At 38.7% G+C, this 19,268-nt stretch overlaps 1 protein-coding gene across 2 annotated transcripts in view; it reads left to right on the plus strand.

Moving 5' to 3' along the window:
* The window catches only part of ENTPD7 (ectonucleoside triphosphate diphosphohydrolase 7), a 43,566-nt gene extending 26,464 nt beyond the window's left edge, over nt 1-17,102 (plus strand). For both annotated transcript variants that reach the window (XM_031956235.1, XM_003755214.4), the window contains exons 5-12: nt 7,351-7,454; nt 8,381-8,437; nt 8,710-8,843; nt 9,723-9,889; nt 11,197-11,521; nt 12,731-12,816; nt 13,146-13,307; nt 13,635-17,102. In XM_031956235.1, the coding sequence (XP_031812095.1) occupies nt 7,351-7,454; nt 8,381-8,437; nt 8,710-8,843; nt 9,723-9,889; nt 11,197-11,521; nt 12,731-12,816; nt 13,146-13,307; nt 13,635-13,866 (1,267 nt within the window). In that variant the 3' untranslated portion in view covers nt 13,867-17,102. The remainder of the gene's footprint in view (nt 1-7,350; nt 7,455-8,380; nt 8,438-8,709; nt 8,844-9,722; nt 9,890-11,196; nt 11,522-12,730; nt 12,817-13,145; nt 13,308-13,634) is intronic.
* The last annotated feature ends 2,166 nt before the right edge of the window (nt 17,103-19,268 follow it).

Consider the following 19,268-nt stretch of genomic DNA (forward strand, 5'->3'; position numbering starts at 1 on the left):
AAGTGTCCTTAGCACAGTTTCTGGTACATAGTTGTTAAGAGACAGGTCAATTCTCTGAGAACCTCCACAGCTGTGGATCATAGCATCTGAAGGAGCTGCAAGGCAGCCTTTGCTGACACAGGTGTTTCAGACTGGAAATGAGATAAATTGGAGGAAGAGGGAAGAGGAGAGAGGTCAGAGAACAGCAACTGCCTCTCAGTCTCCTTGTATCATCTCACAAGAGGAGATCCATTCCGGGTTGGATCTCCAGCAGCCACTGTCAGGTGGCTCCTGTGTATTCCAACAGCTCTCCCATGTATTCCAACACATAGTAAATGCTACATAAAGCTAATATTATAGGACAGCAGTGAGAAGTAAAGCTGGAAGGGTAGTTGTAGTGTTGTGGAGAAGGAAATTGTATTTTATTGCACCTTGAGTGGCAGTAGTTAGAGAAGTGCTATAGTCAGACCCTAACATTAGGAAGAAAATTTTAGTAGCTCTGTAAAGCAGTAGTGTCAGACTGACTGGTAGCAAGGACCTTCTAAATCCCCAAGTTTTTAATCTACTGAAACCAAACTCTGTTATGGGCTAGAACTCTGTACTTGAAACAAGGATTCTTACAAGATGCTAAGTCAGTGGAATTGATGAGACAATGTTTATCTAGTTTAGCATGGTGATTAATAGTTTTCTAGTTCAGTATGATTGATTTAATCTATCTTATAACAAATAATGGTGTCGTAGTGATATAAGAATTGGTTTATACTTGATATACTCCATATAAGCTGGGACAAACTCAGCCAGAGAGACACATTCGTTCCATTTCCCACCTTTGTGGTGGCTGGAGGCTGGAGCACAAGCCCTCGGACTCAGACACAGATTCATTCCATTTCACACCACCGTGATGGCTGGCCTGTCCTCCTGCATTTCCTCCACTGAGACCAAGCTAGCCTGGGCCCCAGGCAAGGAGACAGTAAAGAATTTGGACTTTATCCCTGACTATTCTTGTGGTGATTACTCTGCTGAAATGAAGGCTGCTGCAAGACTTCCAGAAAACCAACCAGAACATTACAAAACTCAAATATAATTGGGGAATGTTTAGCAAAATAAGTAAAAATACAGTACAACATAATGTTAACTTTGTGACTTTTTAAGTCAACATGTCCCCTCAGAGATCTCTATTGGAATTTGACAAAGTGCTGTAAAGGGTGGATTTGAATGGGGGGAGACTGTTGATAGACTGGGAGACAACTAGGCCTCTTTTCTTGTAGCCAGATAAGAGATGACTAAGATTTTATATGAGGGGCAGAATGAGTAGATCTGAGGGAAGTGAAATTGATGTTACCTGAGAGTAAATCAAAAGAAATTTAAAGCTATTGATTGGCTGTAGTGGGATGAAGAAAAGAGAACCAGAAATATATTTGATCTTTTTAGGTGAAGGGCAAATAAGATTTAAATAATTTATGAACTTTTAAAGAACCATTTAAATGTTACCTATTATTATCATTACTAATTTTTGTCTAGAGTTTGGGGGTTTGGGGCAGCTAGGTGGTGCAATGGATAGAGCCCCAGCCCTGAAGTCAGGAGAACCTGAGCTCAAATGTGGTCTCAGCCACATAATACTTCCTAGCTGTGTGACCCTGGACTAGTCACTTAACCCAAATTGCTTTAGCCAAAAAAAAAAAGAAAGTTCAGGATGGGGGGGGGGGGGGTTAATTAAGAACCTGACGATCTAAGATGCATAATCTGCCTACTTGAGTTCTTAAATCTGTTCTATGTTGACTGTTGGAATAAGTCCCCACTGTGGAAAATGTAAGGTCAATTTTGATTGTAAATTCTGTTTGTTCACCTGAGTAAGTCATAAAGTCATTCCTGACAATTCCTGACATGGTTTAAATTAAATAATTGCTACCAAATTTAGAGAGAGCCAGAAAATGATTGCTGAAAGTAGAAGAGAGGATGGAGGTTCAAATCTTCCTTCTATCCTGCCTAATCTCTCTGAGATTCACTTTTCTTATTGGTATCCATTGTTGATTCTATCTATACCACATCTCACATCATCCCCGGGGCATGAATGGCAATCTTGATATAGATAGAATGGTCACAGATCTAGAGTGTGAAGGGGCTGGGCTGTAGATATCTGCTAGTTCTCATTTGGTAAAGATAAATAAATGGGTTTCTGAAAAGTTTCATTGACTTGCCTGTGGCCACTAAAATAGTAAATGGCAAAACTAGGATATGAACCCGAAGGTAGCTCTTTTTCCATTACACTCTAATGACTGCATGAAGAAAGAATGGTGAAACGGATAGGAAAACCAGGAGGCAAACAGGTCAGAAAGCGATTCAGAGGGGGTGGAAGATGGAAAAAGGAAGAGAGAGATAGAGTGTATATGTGTGTTAATTATCACAGAAATCAAAGAAGAAGCCCTGGAAGGACAATTAGAATGAAGCTCATCAGAATTAACTAGTATGAGATTATTGATAGTCTTGAAGAAAAGTTTCAATAACAATAGGGTTAAAATCCATATTTCAAGAGAATCAGAAGTAACTGGGTGGTCTCAAAGTGGAAACTTTTAAGTGGAGATGATCCTTTCTAAAAATTAGCAGTGAAAGGGGAAGGGACGCCTGAACAAGCAGAATTAAGGCAAGGTTTTTGTTTTTGAAGACATTGTAGATAAGTGGGCAAATGAGGAAGGGGAAAAATGAAGAGGAGAGAGTTTGAAGAGGCCACTTCCAATAGTTAGAAACTTTTTTGCTGTCTGCTCATTTTCTTAGCCTGTTATTTGGTTTTTAACTCTTTATTAAAGTAGGGCTCTGTTTCCAGGGTGAAGGGGGCCCTGCCACAAGCTTTGGGGATTTTGTGCAGCTGTTTTCAAAGATACTTTTAGAGACATGACCAAAAGCCTTCTTTTCTGCTCTGAACCTGTTAGGAGTGTCCCTGCCCACTTTAGCTGTAAGATCTAATATCCTACAATAATAGAGTCCTTTTTACTGTCGTAGGAGGCAGGGCTGTGTTGACCAGCCTGCACTCGAGACTCCCACCCTAGTGCCTCAGACTTTTTCTGCTAAGTTGTCCTTGGCTGGAAAATGTTCTGCTTTGTTTTCGGGGGTATTCTAAAGCTCTAAAATTTGTTTAGAGTCATTATTTAGAGGAATTTGGAGAGGTTGGGGGGCAGATTGGGCAAGCACCACCATTTTGTCTTGTCTTGAAGGGACCACTTCCAGAGCAGATTAGTGAGATGGGATTGTAGGTACAAGTAGAGGGTTTGACTTTGACCAAAAGTACACTTGTTCCCTGTGTGTCTAGAGCAAGTGAAGCTAATAAAGGAGTTTTTGAGTTCTGGAACTGGAGTAAGGTAGCTTATTATTGATCGCCATTTTCTTGGTTAAGTAGGAAGTAGGAACATCTCTTGAAGATGTCTTTGAGATGTCCTTGAGATCTTAAAAGATTTTAAAATTACTTCTGAGGGAAAGTGAGGTATGATGATGAATTTTCCAGATGTTCATTATGCAGTAACAGTATTGGCTCCAGCAGTCTTAAAAGAAAGTCATTGTAGCCTCTAAAGACTGAGAGTCCTGACAAGAGTAAGAGTGAAACCCATGACTCATCTCTCAACAGCCCAAGATTCTGTTGCCTGGGAAGGAAGGTAGTTGATAGAGAAGATTAGTGAAGGAAGAGAGTGTGCCAGCGGGGCTGTGCTGAATCTGGAGACTTTGGCCAATGGCACAGCCACCTCCACGTCTTAGATGACTAGGACAAAAGGTGAAGAGGAGGAACACGTCATCTGCTGCTGTTCAGCCTGTCCTGCTGCAATCTCCTTCCTGTTGCACCTCATTACCTTTTATGAGCCAGAAATTTCATTTCTCACAAATAAATCTTACTATACCTTGTGTTCTTATATCACAGTAATTTCTGAAACAATCCCTTTTCTCCCTAATATAACAAAGAAAGACAGTTCAATGACTTCATCTGACAATGCATGCAACATTCTATCTTTTTAGTCCTCACACTTTTCTGAGGTGTTTTTTTTTTTTCCCATTATATGTTCATTGGGTCATTTTTGGTGTTTTTAGTGCCTTTTCACTTATGTAGTTGCAGTCATTTTGTTTATCCTCTGGATTCTGCTTATGTAGCTCTGAACAAGTTCATATATACTCTTCCATGTTTCTTTGAGTTTACCCTTCATTTTGTATAAAACAATAATGTTATATTAAATTCACATATCTTGAATGGTAATTTTTTTTCATTAAAGTGGAAACATTGAATATAGATGTTAATTAACAAGGGACTTATAAAAAAAAATAGTCCTTTTTTTGCCTTGGTTGTGACCTCCCTGTTAATATGTCACCAGCCTCCTTGTAGAAGATTTGCACATTTGTAGTAACTTAGAAGGAAGTTTGTTCATTTGGAGGCCATGTCACTCTGCTGAATATTAGGGGAGATATGGAGATAAATGAGACCAGCCTCCCACAGCTTATCTAGTAGGGACAGATGATGTGTACACAGGCTAGATTGTGATGCACATGGGGTAGTGGGAAAAGACCAGATTTGGGATTCTAAGACTTGGATATGAATTCTTACTCTGCAGCTTTTTGATGCTATCCTGTCATGGCTAATGGATCCTCTTGTCTGTGAGATAAAAGCATTGGGCAAGGTCATCTGAATTCCCCGAGAGCTGTGTGATTCAGACCTCTAAGGCCTTTTCTAGCTATTAGATGCTGTAGTTTTATGGCTTTGTTTCCCAAATTCTCTGCATGACTCAGTTCAGTTGTTTTTTGTGACCCCATTTGGGGTTTTCTCAGCAAAGAAAGTGGAGAGAGATTTGCCATTTTCTTCTCCAGCTCATTTTACACGCGAGGAAACTGAGGCAGATAGGGTTAAGTGATTTGTCTAGGATCACACAGCCAGGAAATGTCTGAGGCAGGATTTGAACTGAGGAACGTAAGTCTTCCTGAGTGCAGGCTCATACTCTGCACTGTGGCGCCCCCTTGGCGGTTTAATCCAGTAGAGAATAGCTATTTAGCCCAATGCCCTCAGGGTATCTTTCTAATGTGGATAATATTTAATACTGAAATATAAGGAACATTGCATTTGATGTTGTTAAGGACAGGAACTGGACTTGTGAATTCATTATTGTAGGGAGCTTCAGGATGAGGACATTCCCTGAATTAATGCAGCTTGGCAGATTTGCTGTGAGTTAAGTCTTGGGAGAATTAGTGCGGAGGACCCATGGATGTTAAACAGCCAGGACTTGTCAGAGGCTGGCCTGGCCCTGGGAGCGCCTACTGTATCCAGTTGCTTCTAAAATAGGTTCCAGTTTTAAGGGTCGTTCTTAACTGAAACTCGGGTTAATGATTGTATCCTGAGCTGATTGTCTATTTCTAGCCATTTTGTTTTGTTATTGGTTACATTTTCCTTGCTCTGTTTTTCTTTTTTAACAGTTAACAAAATGTTTAAGAAGTCATGACATTTTGTTTTGTTTTTTTTTAGTTTTTTTTTTTTTTAATAGCCTTTTATTTACAGGATATATACATGGGTAACTTTACAGCATTAACAATTGCCATACCTCTTGTTCCAATTTTTCACCTCTTACCCCCCCCCACCCCCTCCCCTAGATGGCAGGATGACCAGTAGATGTTAAATATATTAAAATATAAATTAGATACACAATAAGTACACCTGACCAAAATGTTATTTTGCTGTACAAAAAGAATCAGACTCTGAAATATTGTACAATTAGCTTGTGAAGGAAATCAAAAATGCAGGTGTGCATAAATATAGGGATTGGGAATTCAATGTAATGGTTTTAGTCATCTCCCAGAGTTCTTTTTCTGGGCATAGCTAGTTCAGTTCATTACTGCTCCATTAGAAATGATTTGGTTGATCTCGTTGCTGAGGATGGCCTGGTCCATCAGAACTGGTCATCATATAGTATTGTTGTTGAAGTATATAATGATCTCCTGGTCCTGCTCCTTTCACTCAGCATCAGTTCGTGTAAGTCTCTCCAGGCCTTTCTGAAATTATCCTGTTGGTCATTTCTTACAGAAGAGTAATATTCCATAATTTTCATATACCACAATTTATTCAGCCATTCTCCAACTGATGGACATCCATTCAGTTTCCAGCTTTTAGCCACTACAAAAGGGCTGCTACAAACATTCGTGCACATACAGGTCCCTTTCCCTTCTTTATAATCTCTTTGGGATATAATCCCAGTAGTAACACTGCTGGATCAAAGGGTATGCACAGTTTGATAACTTTTTAAGTCATGACATTTTGATAGCTGCTCCCTTATGAGCCTAATGATTATTTGTAAATATATTTGTCTTCACAAAAAAACTTAAATAACAAAAAAGATACATTGTAAACTTTGAAATAAGAGCTGATTATAATAATGTATGAACCATTAAATAATGTTAAGGTTATGGAGATATATATATATATATATATATATATATATATATATATATATATATGGTGTTAACCCTTTACCAAAAATACAATTTATAAATAATTTTTTTTACTTCTGCCCCCCTTCATCTACTCTTTTTACCATTCACTCCTTTCTTTTTCCCCGCCCTTATCCTAAATTTCTGAATCTGATGGTATTGACCTCAAGTGTTCAAGTTTTTTTCAACCTTCCCTATGTTAGACCATTTAACTTTAACAGAGTACTTCTGCTTTTCCTATTGTTTTTTGTCTTATATGCCAGTGTTACTGTTGTATTTATCTGAAAATATCCATGAATCCAATAATCCATGTATGCTTAAAATTTTAGAAGAAAAAAATATTGAAACCAGAGTTATAGTGACCTTTAGATTTACATATTATTAAAATGCAAAGGATCTCATTGGCTGATATTTTTATCTAAGAAAGAAAAGATTGATTTTTTTTTTTTAGGTTATATATAGGAGATGATACAATTATGAAATTAAGCAGTGGTTCTGACTTGGTGACATGGTACTTTGTTTATTGTGTGAGGCACTGGAAATGAATTTAATACTACCATATATTGATTTCACTGCTTTCTTTGGAAGTAGTTAGGAACAGGTATAATTATTTTATAGGTCAGAGAATTGAGCCATCATTTTCCTGCAGTTTATTCAAACTTAGGCTGTGGGTGGCACAGAGCCAGGGTCTCATTTTCCAAGCTTGTACGTAATCCTTTATTGCATCTCCTATTAGGACAAGATTGGTAGAAGCCATGTTGAAAGACTGTTAACCTTAGAGGTACATTTTTTCAGGAGTTAAGAGATAGATAAAGAAAGTAAACATTGAGAACATAAAGGTTAAATTGAAATAAGAGGATTAGGTGATTGAGGCACAAGGAAAGTTAATTAATGTTCGTTTTTTGGATCTTGTCTTTCCTGTAGCAAGCAGTTAGCAATTCTGGCTGACCTAGTGAAAGATTTGCCCTTGGAGTTTGACTTCCTCTTTTCACACTCTCAAGCAGAAGTAATCTCTGGAAAACAAGAAGGTACTAGAGCTTAATATATACTTGATTTTCACTTAAATGGCTGTATTGTCAAATATTTCACAGTATCTGATTTGCATTCAAGACCATTTCATAAATAATTTTTGTCATTCTGTATGTGCATAATTTTTCTTAATTCTTTTCTATATCATGCTGTCCATGGTTATATGAATCTGTATTGACATTTTATTTCAGGTATTGTTATTGTAGGGCAGGAATTTGGCTTATTTTAATCTGGTGTTTAAAACCCCTGTGCTTGAGGGTATTTTGTATATAAAGAGGATTATTCTAGCTAATGATAAATTTGGAATCAGCTTGTGGTTTCAGAAACAATAATTGATTTCCAGATCAAATGACAAGTGGATAATTAGATCAAACTAGGAGAAAATGTCAGAACACAGAAAATACTTATTTACTATGCTTTACTCTGATTCTGTACTTGCTTTGCAATGGTTGGGTTTTTTTTTTTTTTTCTTTTGATGACTTCCCCTTCATCAGGAATTCCGAACCTTTTAATTTTTTTTGTCATAGGTCCTTTGGCAGGCTGGCAAAACCCTATGAACCCCAGCTCAGACTTTTAAATTAAAGGAAATGTTAAAGATTAGTGAAAATAAAAATGTAACTTTTGGTGTTAAATTTATAGACCCAAGTTTCCATCGAATTGCTTTTCTATAAGAAAAAAGGAGTAAATTTCCTGGAGTTTATATTTTACATAGTTGCCATTTGTATGGTGTCAGAGTTTCTCATCTTTTCCCATGAAATCTGTAAATTATTGATATCTGATTATATATAGAGAGAATGTTTTCTTGAAGGAAAATGTAGCTTATGGCAGGTTGTCAGTAAAGAATGTTTTGGTGGAGATTTCAGGGGAATGGATGTCAGGTATAAGGTGGAGAGATTCAAGTGAAAGATTTTTGTTTCTCATTCAGGTGTTTATGCATGGATTGGGATCAACTTTGTGTTAGGAAGATTTGACCATGAAGATGGTAAGTGTTGTCTTGTGCTTCATTTAGTGTGGGCCTATGAGAAGTGGGCCAGGGAGGGGTTAAGGGATGATCTCTCGTTGGGGGGACTAAAGCTCTATTGATGATTATTAAATCTCCACTGGCATCTGTCTGGTCCACTCTGAGTATATTCTATACTTATATCTGGAGTCTGCTTCCTGGTTCTTGTTTTATTTTTACATTGATTACATTGCTATGTTGATTGCTTTTATTCTTCTTCTAATGCCTTCTTAAACTGCTTTTTTTTCTTTCAGATACAGAAGCCCTGGGTCCCCAGGAGTCGGTGGCTGAACGTAGGAGAACAGTAGGGATACTAGATATGGGAGGAGCTTCTCTCCAAATTGCCTATGAGGTTCCCACCTCTCCTACTTTCCTTCCTCCAGAACAGGTACGTGTCTCCTATGGGGGAAATTTTAGATTTCTGGATGTTCCAGTGTTTGGGTAGTTTATACAGACGGAGGTAGCTAGGTAGCACAGTGGATGAAGTGCTGAACTTATGCTTAGAAAGACCTGGGTTCAGATCTGTTTCAAACACCTAACAAGCTATGTGATTGTGGACAAGTTTCTTAACCTGTTCACCTCAATTTCTTTATCTATAAAATGGAGATAACATTAACCCCTTACTCCACAGATATTGTGAGGGCCAAATAAGATAATGTAAACCTTAAAGCTTTGTATAAATGCTGCTCTTAATAGTATCAGGTCCTTAAATCTCCTTTGACTTATTAGATTTTGCTTTGAGGGGAAGCATTGGACACATCAACAAGAAATGCAAATAGTTCCAGATGGTGTGAGATTCTAGAAAATGAGATGGGAAGAAGCCTGTGTTCCATAAGCAAGAGTATGAGTCTTTTCTGAATATTCAGAGATAGATAACAAGATGGCAACAGAGGACTAAAGGGTCCTTCGAAGGATGTGTGACTTGGAGGTTTATGCAGCTGTGTTATGGAACGTAGGCTGCACGTTACTGAACTTTGGTTCTGGTGCCATAAAACAGAGCTTAATCCAACTCTAGTTCCTGTTCTTGGCTTAGGATCACAAAGGAATTCCCCTAAAAGAGACTTTAAAGAGGGCTTATTATAAAGGCCTTGTGGTGGGTGGTCTCTAGGACTTAAAATGTAAATAAGAAGAATGTTTGAATGAAAAAGACCCCTGGGTTTAAAGTATATTCATAGTCTTGAAGTCAGGCATTTTGGCCCATGTTGACCTTGCCTAGAAATTAATCAGTGTTCTAACTTAAGCTGTTTCCTTTCTCACTGAATAACAGGAAGAAGCTGCTAAAGTTCTGCTAGCTGAATTCAATTTGGGCTGTGATGTACAGCATACAGAGCATGTCTACAGGGTCTATGTTACCACCTTTCTAGGTTTTGGGGGCAACTTTGCTCGACAACGCTATGAAGATATGGTGCTGAATGAAACCTTTACCAAAAATAGGTAATATCGTATTGGGGTTTGTGCTTTGAACTAGGTCCTGGGTGGTCCAAAGATGTATTTCTGCTAATACTGACTCATATCTTGTACTTAACAGGTCTTTAATAAAGCCCAATGAGTCCTTTGTCATTTGACTTGCTGCATCTGTTTTAATGACCATCTTTGTCCATAGAGAGAACAGGCATCTCTCAGTATTTCTCTGCTTGAATCAGGGTTTCTGTAGGAAGGATTTTAGGACTCTTAAGGAAGTGCTTATTATGAATTGAGCTTTGTTTAGTCATTTGTTTTTAAAATATAGTAAATACAGAGAGAGGATGGCAGCTTGGTAGAATAGAAAGTACACTGAGCAGACCCATTCACAAGATGGATGGAGGCTTATTAGCTGTGTGATCTTGGAAGAGTCACAGAGCCTTAATTTCTTTCTTTCTTTTTTTTTTTTAATTATAGCTTTTTATTTACAAGATATATGCATAGGTAATTTTTCAGCATTGACAGTTGCAAAACCTTTTGTTCCAACTTTTCCCCTTCTTCTCCCCACCCCCTCCCCCAGATGGCAGGTTGACCAATACATGTTAAATATGTTAAAGTGTAAGTTAAATACAATATATGTATACATTTCCATACAGTTATTTTGCTGTACAAAAAGAATCAGACTTTGAAATAGTGTACAATTAACCTATGAAGGAAATCAAAAATGCAGGCGGACAAAAATAGAGGGATTGGGAATTCTATGTAGTGGTTCATAGTCATTTCCCAGAGTTCTTTCGCTGGGTGTAGCTGGTTCAGTTCATTACTGCTCTATTGGAGCTAATTTGTTTCATCTCATTGCTGGAGATGACCACATCCATCAGAATTGATTATCATATAGTATTGTTGTTGAAGTATATAATGGTCCTGCTTATTTCACTCAGACATCAGTTCATGTAAGTCTCTCCAGGCCTTTCTGAAATCATCCTGCTGGTCATTTTTTACAGAACAATAATATTCCATATTATTCATATGCTACAGTTTATTCAGCCATTCCCCAACTGATGGGTATTCATTCAGTTTCCAGTTTCTGGCCACTACAAAGAGGAGCCTTAGTTTCTTTAGCTGCAAACCGAAGACAGTGATATTAGCCTTCTTTGTCTTATAGGGTTGTGATAATCAAATGTACTGTAAAGCACCACATAATTGTGAGCTGCTGTTGTCACTACTACAGTCTGCTTCACAGAAAAACAGTCAAGAGATGTCTGTTAACTCCATTGTGTTTCTTGGAGTAGGGCAGAAACACAGAACTGGTAATATTGTGCCTCCTGTTACTATGACAGGTTGTTGGGCCAACAGACGGGTCTGACCCCAGAAACTCCCTTCCTGGATCCTTGCCTACCTGTAGGCCTGGAGGATGTGGTGGAGAGGAACAGCGGGGTCCTGCACATCCGAGGCAGAGGGGATTGGCTTGCATGTGGGGAAATGCTGCAGCCGCTGCTCTCCCGGGCCAATGCCAGCCAGGCCTCTCTGAACGGTGTCTACCAGTCCCCAATCGACTTCAGCAACAGCGAGTTCTATGGCTTCTCAGAGTTCTTTTACTGCACAGAAGATGTATTGCGCATTGGTGGTCGCTATCATGGTCCAACCTTTGCCAAGGCTGCTCAGGTACATGATTGAAGTTTATTTGCACCTTTTGTGTTTCCTGTTTATGGAGACTCTTGGCTGTTACCTCCTATCCCTGAACCCCCAGTTTCTACTTGGAGAAATTTATCTCCAGTAAGTCTTCCCAGACTACTTTCCATCTTTCCACTGGACATAGTCTCTCCTATCTCAGAACTCTCCTTGTATTTTCTTTATACATCTCTTAAATATTTAACATCTCCAAATTTATCAGTTATTTGTATGCATGTCTTATCTTTTGTGATAGAAGAAAAAAAATTGAGAATGAAGAATATGCCTCCTGTATCTTTAATGTAGAATTGCTTTCATTTTAGAAATAATGACAATAAAAATTCACAACTCAGGAGAAATAAGCTGAGACATTATGCTTACAGGCTTTGCAGATGAGGAAACAATATCAATATAAAATTGTGCATCAAATGGCATCATTTCTACATTCTTAAAGGAAAAACTAATGTGCAAAAATATCTGGCTAATAATGCAATAATTGTAGGAGATTTTACCTCTTTTCCCTCCTTAGAAACATGGGGAAAATAGCTCTGTATTTTGTATGTGTATAATACCTTTTTTTGAAGGCAACTCATGATGTAGTGGATATAGAGTGCCTAGAGTCAAGAAGACTTTATTTCAAATCTGCCTCTCAGACATTTACTAGCTGTGTGATTCTGGACAAGTTACCCAACCTCTGCCTGCCTCAGTTTACTCAACTGTAAAAGGGATATAATAACAGTTCCTATTTTATAGGGTTGTTGTGAGGATCAAGTGAGATAATACTTGTTAGCATAGTACCTGGCACATAGTGGGTGCTATATAAATGTTTATTCCCTTCCTCTTCCCTTTCCTTCTATTCCCCCCTAGTTATTTGTTTCTGGGCTTAATAGATGCAGTATATGTGATGCATTCACTTGACATTGTAAGGTTTACAAAGCTTTTTTTTTTTTCCTATCAAGTCTTTGAGGTGAAACTGAGAAGTCAGCCTACTTGGCCTGAGCCCTAGCAAGGAAGAGGCAGGTCTGGCCTTCCAGTCCAGCCCTCCTAATTCTAAATTCTGCGCTTTTTCCACTTCATTGTGCTGCATATTTTTTTTTTTTTTAAATCAGTAGAGTAAATAAATACAAATGGGATAAACTCAATCCTCCTTTTGGAATTTTTCCCTCCCAGTTGTCATACGTCCTCTTTGTGTTTTCACCCCAGGACTACTGCGGCATGGCCTGGCCTGTGCTAACTCAGAGATTCAAGAATGGCCTCTTCTCATCACATGCAGACCAACACCGACTTAAGTAAGGAATCTCCTCACGTGTCCCTGTGTGCAGGAGGAGGGTTAATGGTGGGAGGTGGGGTTTGGTTGGCTCAGAGGATGTGAACGGGTATTATAGCGAGTATGTGCTAGGAGACTCGGGGAGCCCTGAACTCATCCAAAGGAATCCCGGACTAGTGAGAGAAAAGCAAAGATGAAACCCTTGGTGGTGGTGGCCCTGGGGGAATGGGAAAGCTGTAAAAAGGGGGTTTCACTCAGAATTAGGAAAGCTAAGAAGGCGAGGGGAAGACACCTTTCTCTGGCATTGGGTTCAGATGGAAGATATGAAAAATAGGTCTGTTCTCTTTGCAGATATCAGTGTTTTAAGTCAGCCTGGATGTACCAAGTCCTCCATGAAGGATTCCACTTCCCATATGATTACCCAAACCTGCAAACTGCCCAGTTGGTGTATGACCGGGAGGTGCAGTGGACCTTAGGAGCCATTTTGTATAAGACACGTTTCCTCCCCCTCAGGTAGAGCTGGACACCTTTATTGGGGTTTAAGTTGTGCTGTGCTTCCTGAGCTTGGGGTCGGTCATCTGTCCAACTCTGCTTGGCCTTAGGCCAAAGGGGGTTGTTAAAGATCAGGCCCAGAGGCTGGTTAGAATGAGCCTGGATGGCCAAAAAGAGTGTCAGTGACCCTGGAGGGGTCCTGTGGCCCTTGGGTCTCAGCAGCCTCACAGCTTTGGCGCCTGCCTGTGTCCGGGGATCCCATGAGGTGGGAAGGTCTCTAGCCCAGAATAAGCTTTTGCCTTAGGAAGTAAACGTTATTGTTCCCAACTTCCTGTTGTTTCCCCACAGGGATCTACGACAGGAGGGCGTCCGGCAGGTCCACGGTAGCTGGCTGCGTCTCTCCTTTGTGTACAACCACTACCTTTTTTTTGCCTGCATCCTGGTGGTGCTGCTGGCTATCGTTCTGTACGTTCTGCGGCTACGCCGAATTCACCGTCGCCAAGCCGGAGCCTCTGCCCCCTTGGACCTGCTGTGGATAGAAGAGGTGGTACCCATAATCGGGGTGCAGGTGGAACCGTGATGTCTGCTCCGGGACCAAAGCATCTCGAGAACCAGAGGACAGAAGCTCAGGAGGCCCTGGCCCCATCCTGAGACTGCTTTGATAATCTGTGGGGCTCTTAGTGTTGTGTTCTCGCCCTTCCTTCTCAAGACCAGCTATCCAAGAGAAGCCATAACCTGATCTGTGAAGTGATGCAGCTGAGACCCTCTGATCTAACATGGGGCCCTCAGCAGCACCTGCCTAATGCCCACGGGGCGTGCTTCTGCCCCTTTATCAGGGAGGGTTTGGTATTGGGGGAAGGGTATTCTTGAGCTGTCCCCAGCTTTCACTCCATTAGATAAAGAAAGGAGTGTGGTATTCAGCAAGAGAATACTGGCTCTGAGGCATCTGATACCAAGCCTAGTATATTTTAGGAAATATGGCAGTCTTTTCTTTCTCTGTAACAGAGAAATCTCATATGTGGAGATCCACAGCTTTTATTAATGATCCAAGGATCTTTTGGGACCAGCAGAACTCAAGAGGCAACTGAAATAATGCCAATGGATTCCATTTTTTCTTGGCAGTGCAGCTCTCATGGGGTAGTCTAAGCCTCTGGCCTAGGCTTGCTGCTAACTTGACTGAAATGAGATGTGTCTGTTCAAAGGAATCCATTGAACTCTCTTGTATTTCCTGTCTGCTTGGCATGAATCCATTTTTTCCATATCAATTTCAGAAAAGGCTAAATCTAGGCATTATTTTTGCTTCTCGAGCCTTAAGGATGTTTGTAGGACTGTAGGACAGCAGGATCCTCCGGTTTTTGGTTTTTTGTTTGTTTGTTTTAAATTAGGATTCCTATCCCCATGCCCGTTTTATCTGAGCCTCTGTGTTTGGATTCTAAGTTGCCATTTCATTTCACTGCCAAGATGTACAGTATTGGAAGGGATGTGTTTGTGTAGAAAGGAATAGAAATACCAGGATTTGGGAAAAAAGGGCAATAAAAGAAAAAAATTTAAATTAATAGTTTTTGTCTTCAGGAATTTCTGGAGAAAGCAGAGTTCCAGGTAGGAAATATTCTGATCTAGCTAGTTTGGTAATTGTAAAAAGCATTCCCCCTCCCTCAAACTCCCTTAACATTTCATTGAGTTAAAGAGAGGAAAAAAAGGTAACAATAATTAGACTGTTTAGATCTAGACTGTTAGATCCAAAAGGGCTGACCTTTATGGCATTTTGTGGAACAATCACTGTTTCATCCACTCTGCTTCAGTACCTTTGGTTTTCTTGTTCTTGCAATAATCTTTGATGATTTTTTCCTCTCCATTTTTATGAAACTTTTTTTTTAACTTTTGATTTTCCTCTCATAGGCTACTCTGGTTTTCCCTTTACATAATTTTTCTTTTAGTCCCCCTTTCACTAATTAAACAGCCCTTTTGGTGGTTACAAGGTAGAAATACAAGTAACTGTTTGGTGAGAATTGAAATATGAAAGGATTCCAGCCAGGTCTCAAAAACTTATTTTGGAATTATTAGGGAAGGGCAATTTAATATTTAAAGTGAATATTTCCTTCAAGGGAATATTAAATGAATGGAATATGGGGATTCTATAGCTTTCTTTGAAAAATGTTTCCTATGCTACATTAGACTGTTATGATTATTTTATTCCAATTCCATCTTTTTTTTCCCCTGCTTTCATATTTTAAAGTAAAAATATATTTGGTTGATATTTTAAAATGTATAAATGTGTTCAGGGGGTAGGGCGGTGATTGGCACCAATCCAGTTCCATTTTTTTTTCTGCCTTGGCCTCCAAATGTTAGGAACATTGCCTTTAAGAAGGCTGAAAACTAAACAAAAGCTTTCCAATCAACTGCCAATAAATCACATTCAGTGTAGAAAATATTTGGGGGTGAAGGGTGCAGAAAGGAGAAAAACTCTTAACTACATGAAAGCACTTATTTGTAGTTAATATGCTTCACTGTGATTATTACTTAAGTTAAATGTTTTTTATTGTTATTTTTGTGTAAATTAGGCTATATATTACTGATTTATTGGAAATGGTTTTGGATTTTTTTTTTTTTGGTAAGTTTTTTAATTACAAGGTCTGGGACCAATTATATTTTCAGTCTCAAGTAAGTTATTACCTTTAAATTGTGTGAAAACATGGAAGATATCCAAATGTTATATCTTAAAATGACCAAAAATACTTAATATTTGTTATTGGCATTTTATCTTGTATTACATTCCTTTGTTTCTTCTATTGACCCTTTGTCAGCTTCCAAATGACGTCTTTTTAGAATCACATAAAAAACATTACTTCCCTGACAATATAAGAGCTATGTTAGTTTTTTAGGACTTGTTCATAATTGCTGTTTGAAGAGTTCAGTTTAGCTTTCACCATCTTTCCTCCAACCCCAATCTTTCGGTTTTTCTGCATTTTTCTTCTACTTGGGTATCGAGTATCCATAATTGGAATTTTTCTCCCCATGAAGAGAGAGAGCTTCATCAAACTCAAATGTTTTTTCACTTGCAAATTTTAATATGATCTTTGCCATTACTGATTCAGGTCAAATCCCATTATAGTAAATCTTACTGTAACAAATCTGGTAATGGCATTTTCCTGATTGCAGAACAAGAGTTTTATTTTGAATAACTGAATGCGCTATATCCTTTTGTTTTCAACCTTTGTCTACATATTCATTATTTAGTACTATAAAATTGGTAAAGCAGGAAAAAAGTGAACATTCAATAGGGTGCAGACTCAAGTAGTTAACTGTTAACTCCTCATAAATTTCCTTACTTCTAACTCTGCTTTTGGGCTGACAAAAGGATTTTTCAAAGATCTAAAATATTTTAGATCTGCTTGCTTTAGTGTCCTCTTATAGTGTTTCAACTTATTCCAACCCTCCCTTTATTCTAATTTACTTTGAGTTCTTGGGAAGTGTTTCTCAAAGTGTGGCTCATTAAATGCTCTGAGGATACAGAGTGGATCTCTGTGATTTCATTTTTATGGTGAATCCTTGGGGAAAGAAACTTCTCTCTTCCAATGCAGTTTAGCACTTTGTGACTCAGAGAGCACCAAGAGATTTAGTCATTTGGCCAGGGTCTCTCAGCCATCATGAACCTAGGTCCTGTGGTGGGCCTGGATTAATACCAGTGGAAAAGGATGACGCATGAGGGAAGAGCTGCTTTGCTTCTTTTAGATACTAGTTCCTCAAATTGATGGTGAAGACTTCATCTAACAGTAATCTTTGCTGTAGAATAAAATGTATTGACATGCCATTATTCCAAGAGTTGATTCTAACAGTCTCTATTTGCATAGTATATTCGAGTTTACATTAACTACCTTTCATGAATACCTCAACACCTGCAATTCTCTTTGTAATACTGCATTTCCTTTGTTCAAATGTATTTGTAATGCTTTGCTCAAAATGGGATAATTTTCATCGTTAACAAAATGTTAGTGAAAACCCACATACTGGCTTCTGCTCTTCATAGGCTTCATGATTCTAATTGAGGTAAAAGTAGGCATATGTTTTAAAAATTTGCCTGCCTTTATAGTCTGTAATTCATCCAGCCAGCAACATCATCTAAGATGATTCTAAGCTAGTCACTTTCCACGTTACTGCAGAATTAAATGAGTAATAAACTCTACCTCATTAAACAATTGGACAACTAGGTAGTGTAGTGGTCGGAGTACCAGGCTCGGAATCAAGAAAAGCTCATGTTCAAATCCAGCCTCAGACACTTCTTTGTCACTGGGCATATCACGTAACGTAACCCTGTTTGCCTCAGTTTCTTCATCTGCAAAATAAGCTGGAGAAATGACATTCCAGTATCTTTGCCAAGAAAACCCCTAAGTGGGAATCACAAAGATTCAGACACAACTGGAAAATAACATCATTATTGCAAAAGGCCTTTCAATTTCCCAGTAACACGTTTCTTTTTTGCTACCTCTAGAATCTTGGCAGACAGGTTTAGAATTGTCTGATTCCCTCTTATCTGTACTAAAATGTCAGTTATGTCACCTAACTGAATTTCAATTAGATTCAAAAAGGTAGCAGCAGCTACAGATAATGCTTAATATTCCATCGAGCTAGTCTCTATTGCATCTTATTTTATGGCCATTTGTAGCCAAATCTTTGAGACTGTAAAAGGCTTTTTGCATTACTTAAAAACACAGCCAGAATCAGTTCTTGAAAGCCAAAAGTTTATGGTTCATTTTTACCTAAATTTGCCATGCATTTCACAAAGAGTAATTGATCCCAAGTGAGTCACTTCTGCCTTTGCATGTGTTCCATCTCTAAAGGATTCCTGGACCAAACCCCTTCCAACTCTGGCCTTCTCTACCTGTTTTTGGAGTTTGGGTTTTTTTGCTTATACCATTCTCAAGTCTATCCTGGATTTAACCTCTGAGCTCAGTCTCTCCTTAGGCTTAGAAAGTGGATCAACCTTGCTTAGATAAACACCTAGTCCTTTTCCTTTGCTTCTGAAGCTCCAGCTCCAGCTTTTAGTCCATTTTTATCATTGATGGCTATCCTTTTAAAGTGCTTTAAAAATATATATACCCATATTGCAGAGGGGAAAGTGAAGGTCAGAGGAGTTAGATGACTTTAATAACTTATTAAATTGAGGGCTTAAACTCAGATATTCTGAATTCAAATCTAGATCTCTGGATCAGTCTCCCTTCTGTGCTAAACTGACAATTGTCCCTGAATTGTAACAACAGGTATTCTCCTTCCTTGGTCCCACCTTTTGGCTACTTGTTTACAGCTCAGAAACCTTCACCAGAACAGAGGGCAGAACAAAAGGAAAAAGCATAAAATTCACATCACTTCAACAACGGCTGTTCCAGTTGGATACCTGAAGCAAAAATATCTTTCAATTCATACTAACAATTACACTCAGCCTTTTATTAATAAGCAAGGTGCTATGAATGGGGTGGGATAAGGCTGGGTGGGTGGTCTTCCTCATGGAATTTACATCTGCTGGGTAGAGCAGATACATGAGTAAATAGAAAATATGTGAAAAACAATTTCAAGGAGAGTGGGAGATGAAGTAGAGGGCCAGGAAGTGACCCCAAATTGTGGTTGGATGATCTGATGATTCCAAATAGGAGGGCCACTCGTACAAAGGAAGACCCAACAGTGGGAGAATTTGCCATGATGTTTTCTACTGACTCCAGTTTTTCTATTTATACAATTGGCTTCTTAGAAATCATATGTAATTTAACAATTTAAATGGAAACAAGTTTGCTTAAAAGTTAATGTGCAATCATTTGTATAGTAATTTCAAAAGTACAAAAAGCACCCATCTCGTATCATGCTGTTTGATACTATGTATGACAAAGATTTTATCCAGATTTTAGGTAAAAGATTCATAATAGATTTTTTTGTATCCCTGTATTTCTTCCCATCCTCACAGTTGCTTAGTTATTTGGGTACCTGCCATGT

This window comes from Sarcophilus harrisii, chromosome 2 (genome assembly GCF_902635505.1).
Source record: "Sarcophilus harrisii chromosome 2, mSarHar1.11, whole genome shotgun sequence".
Taxonomy (NCBI): domain Eukaryota; kingdom Metazoa; phylum Chordata; class Mammalia; order Dasyuromorphia; family Dasyuridae; genus Sarcophilus; species Sarcophilus harrisii.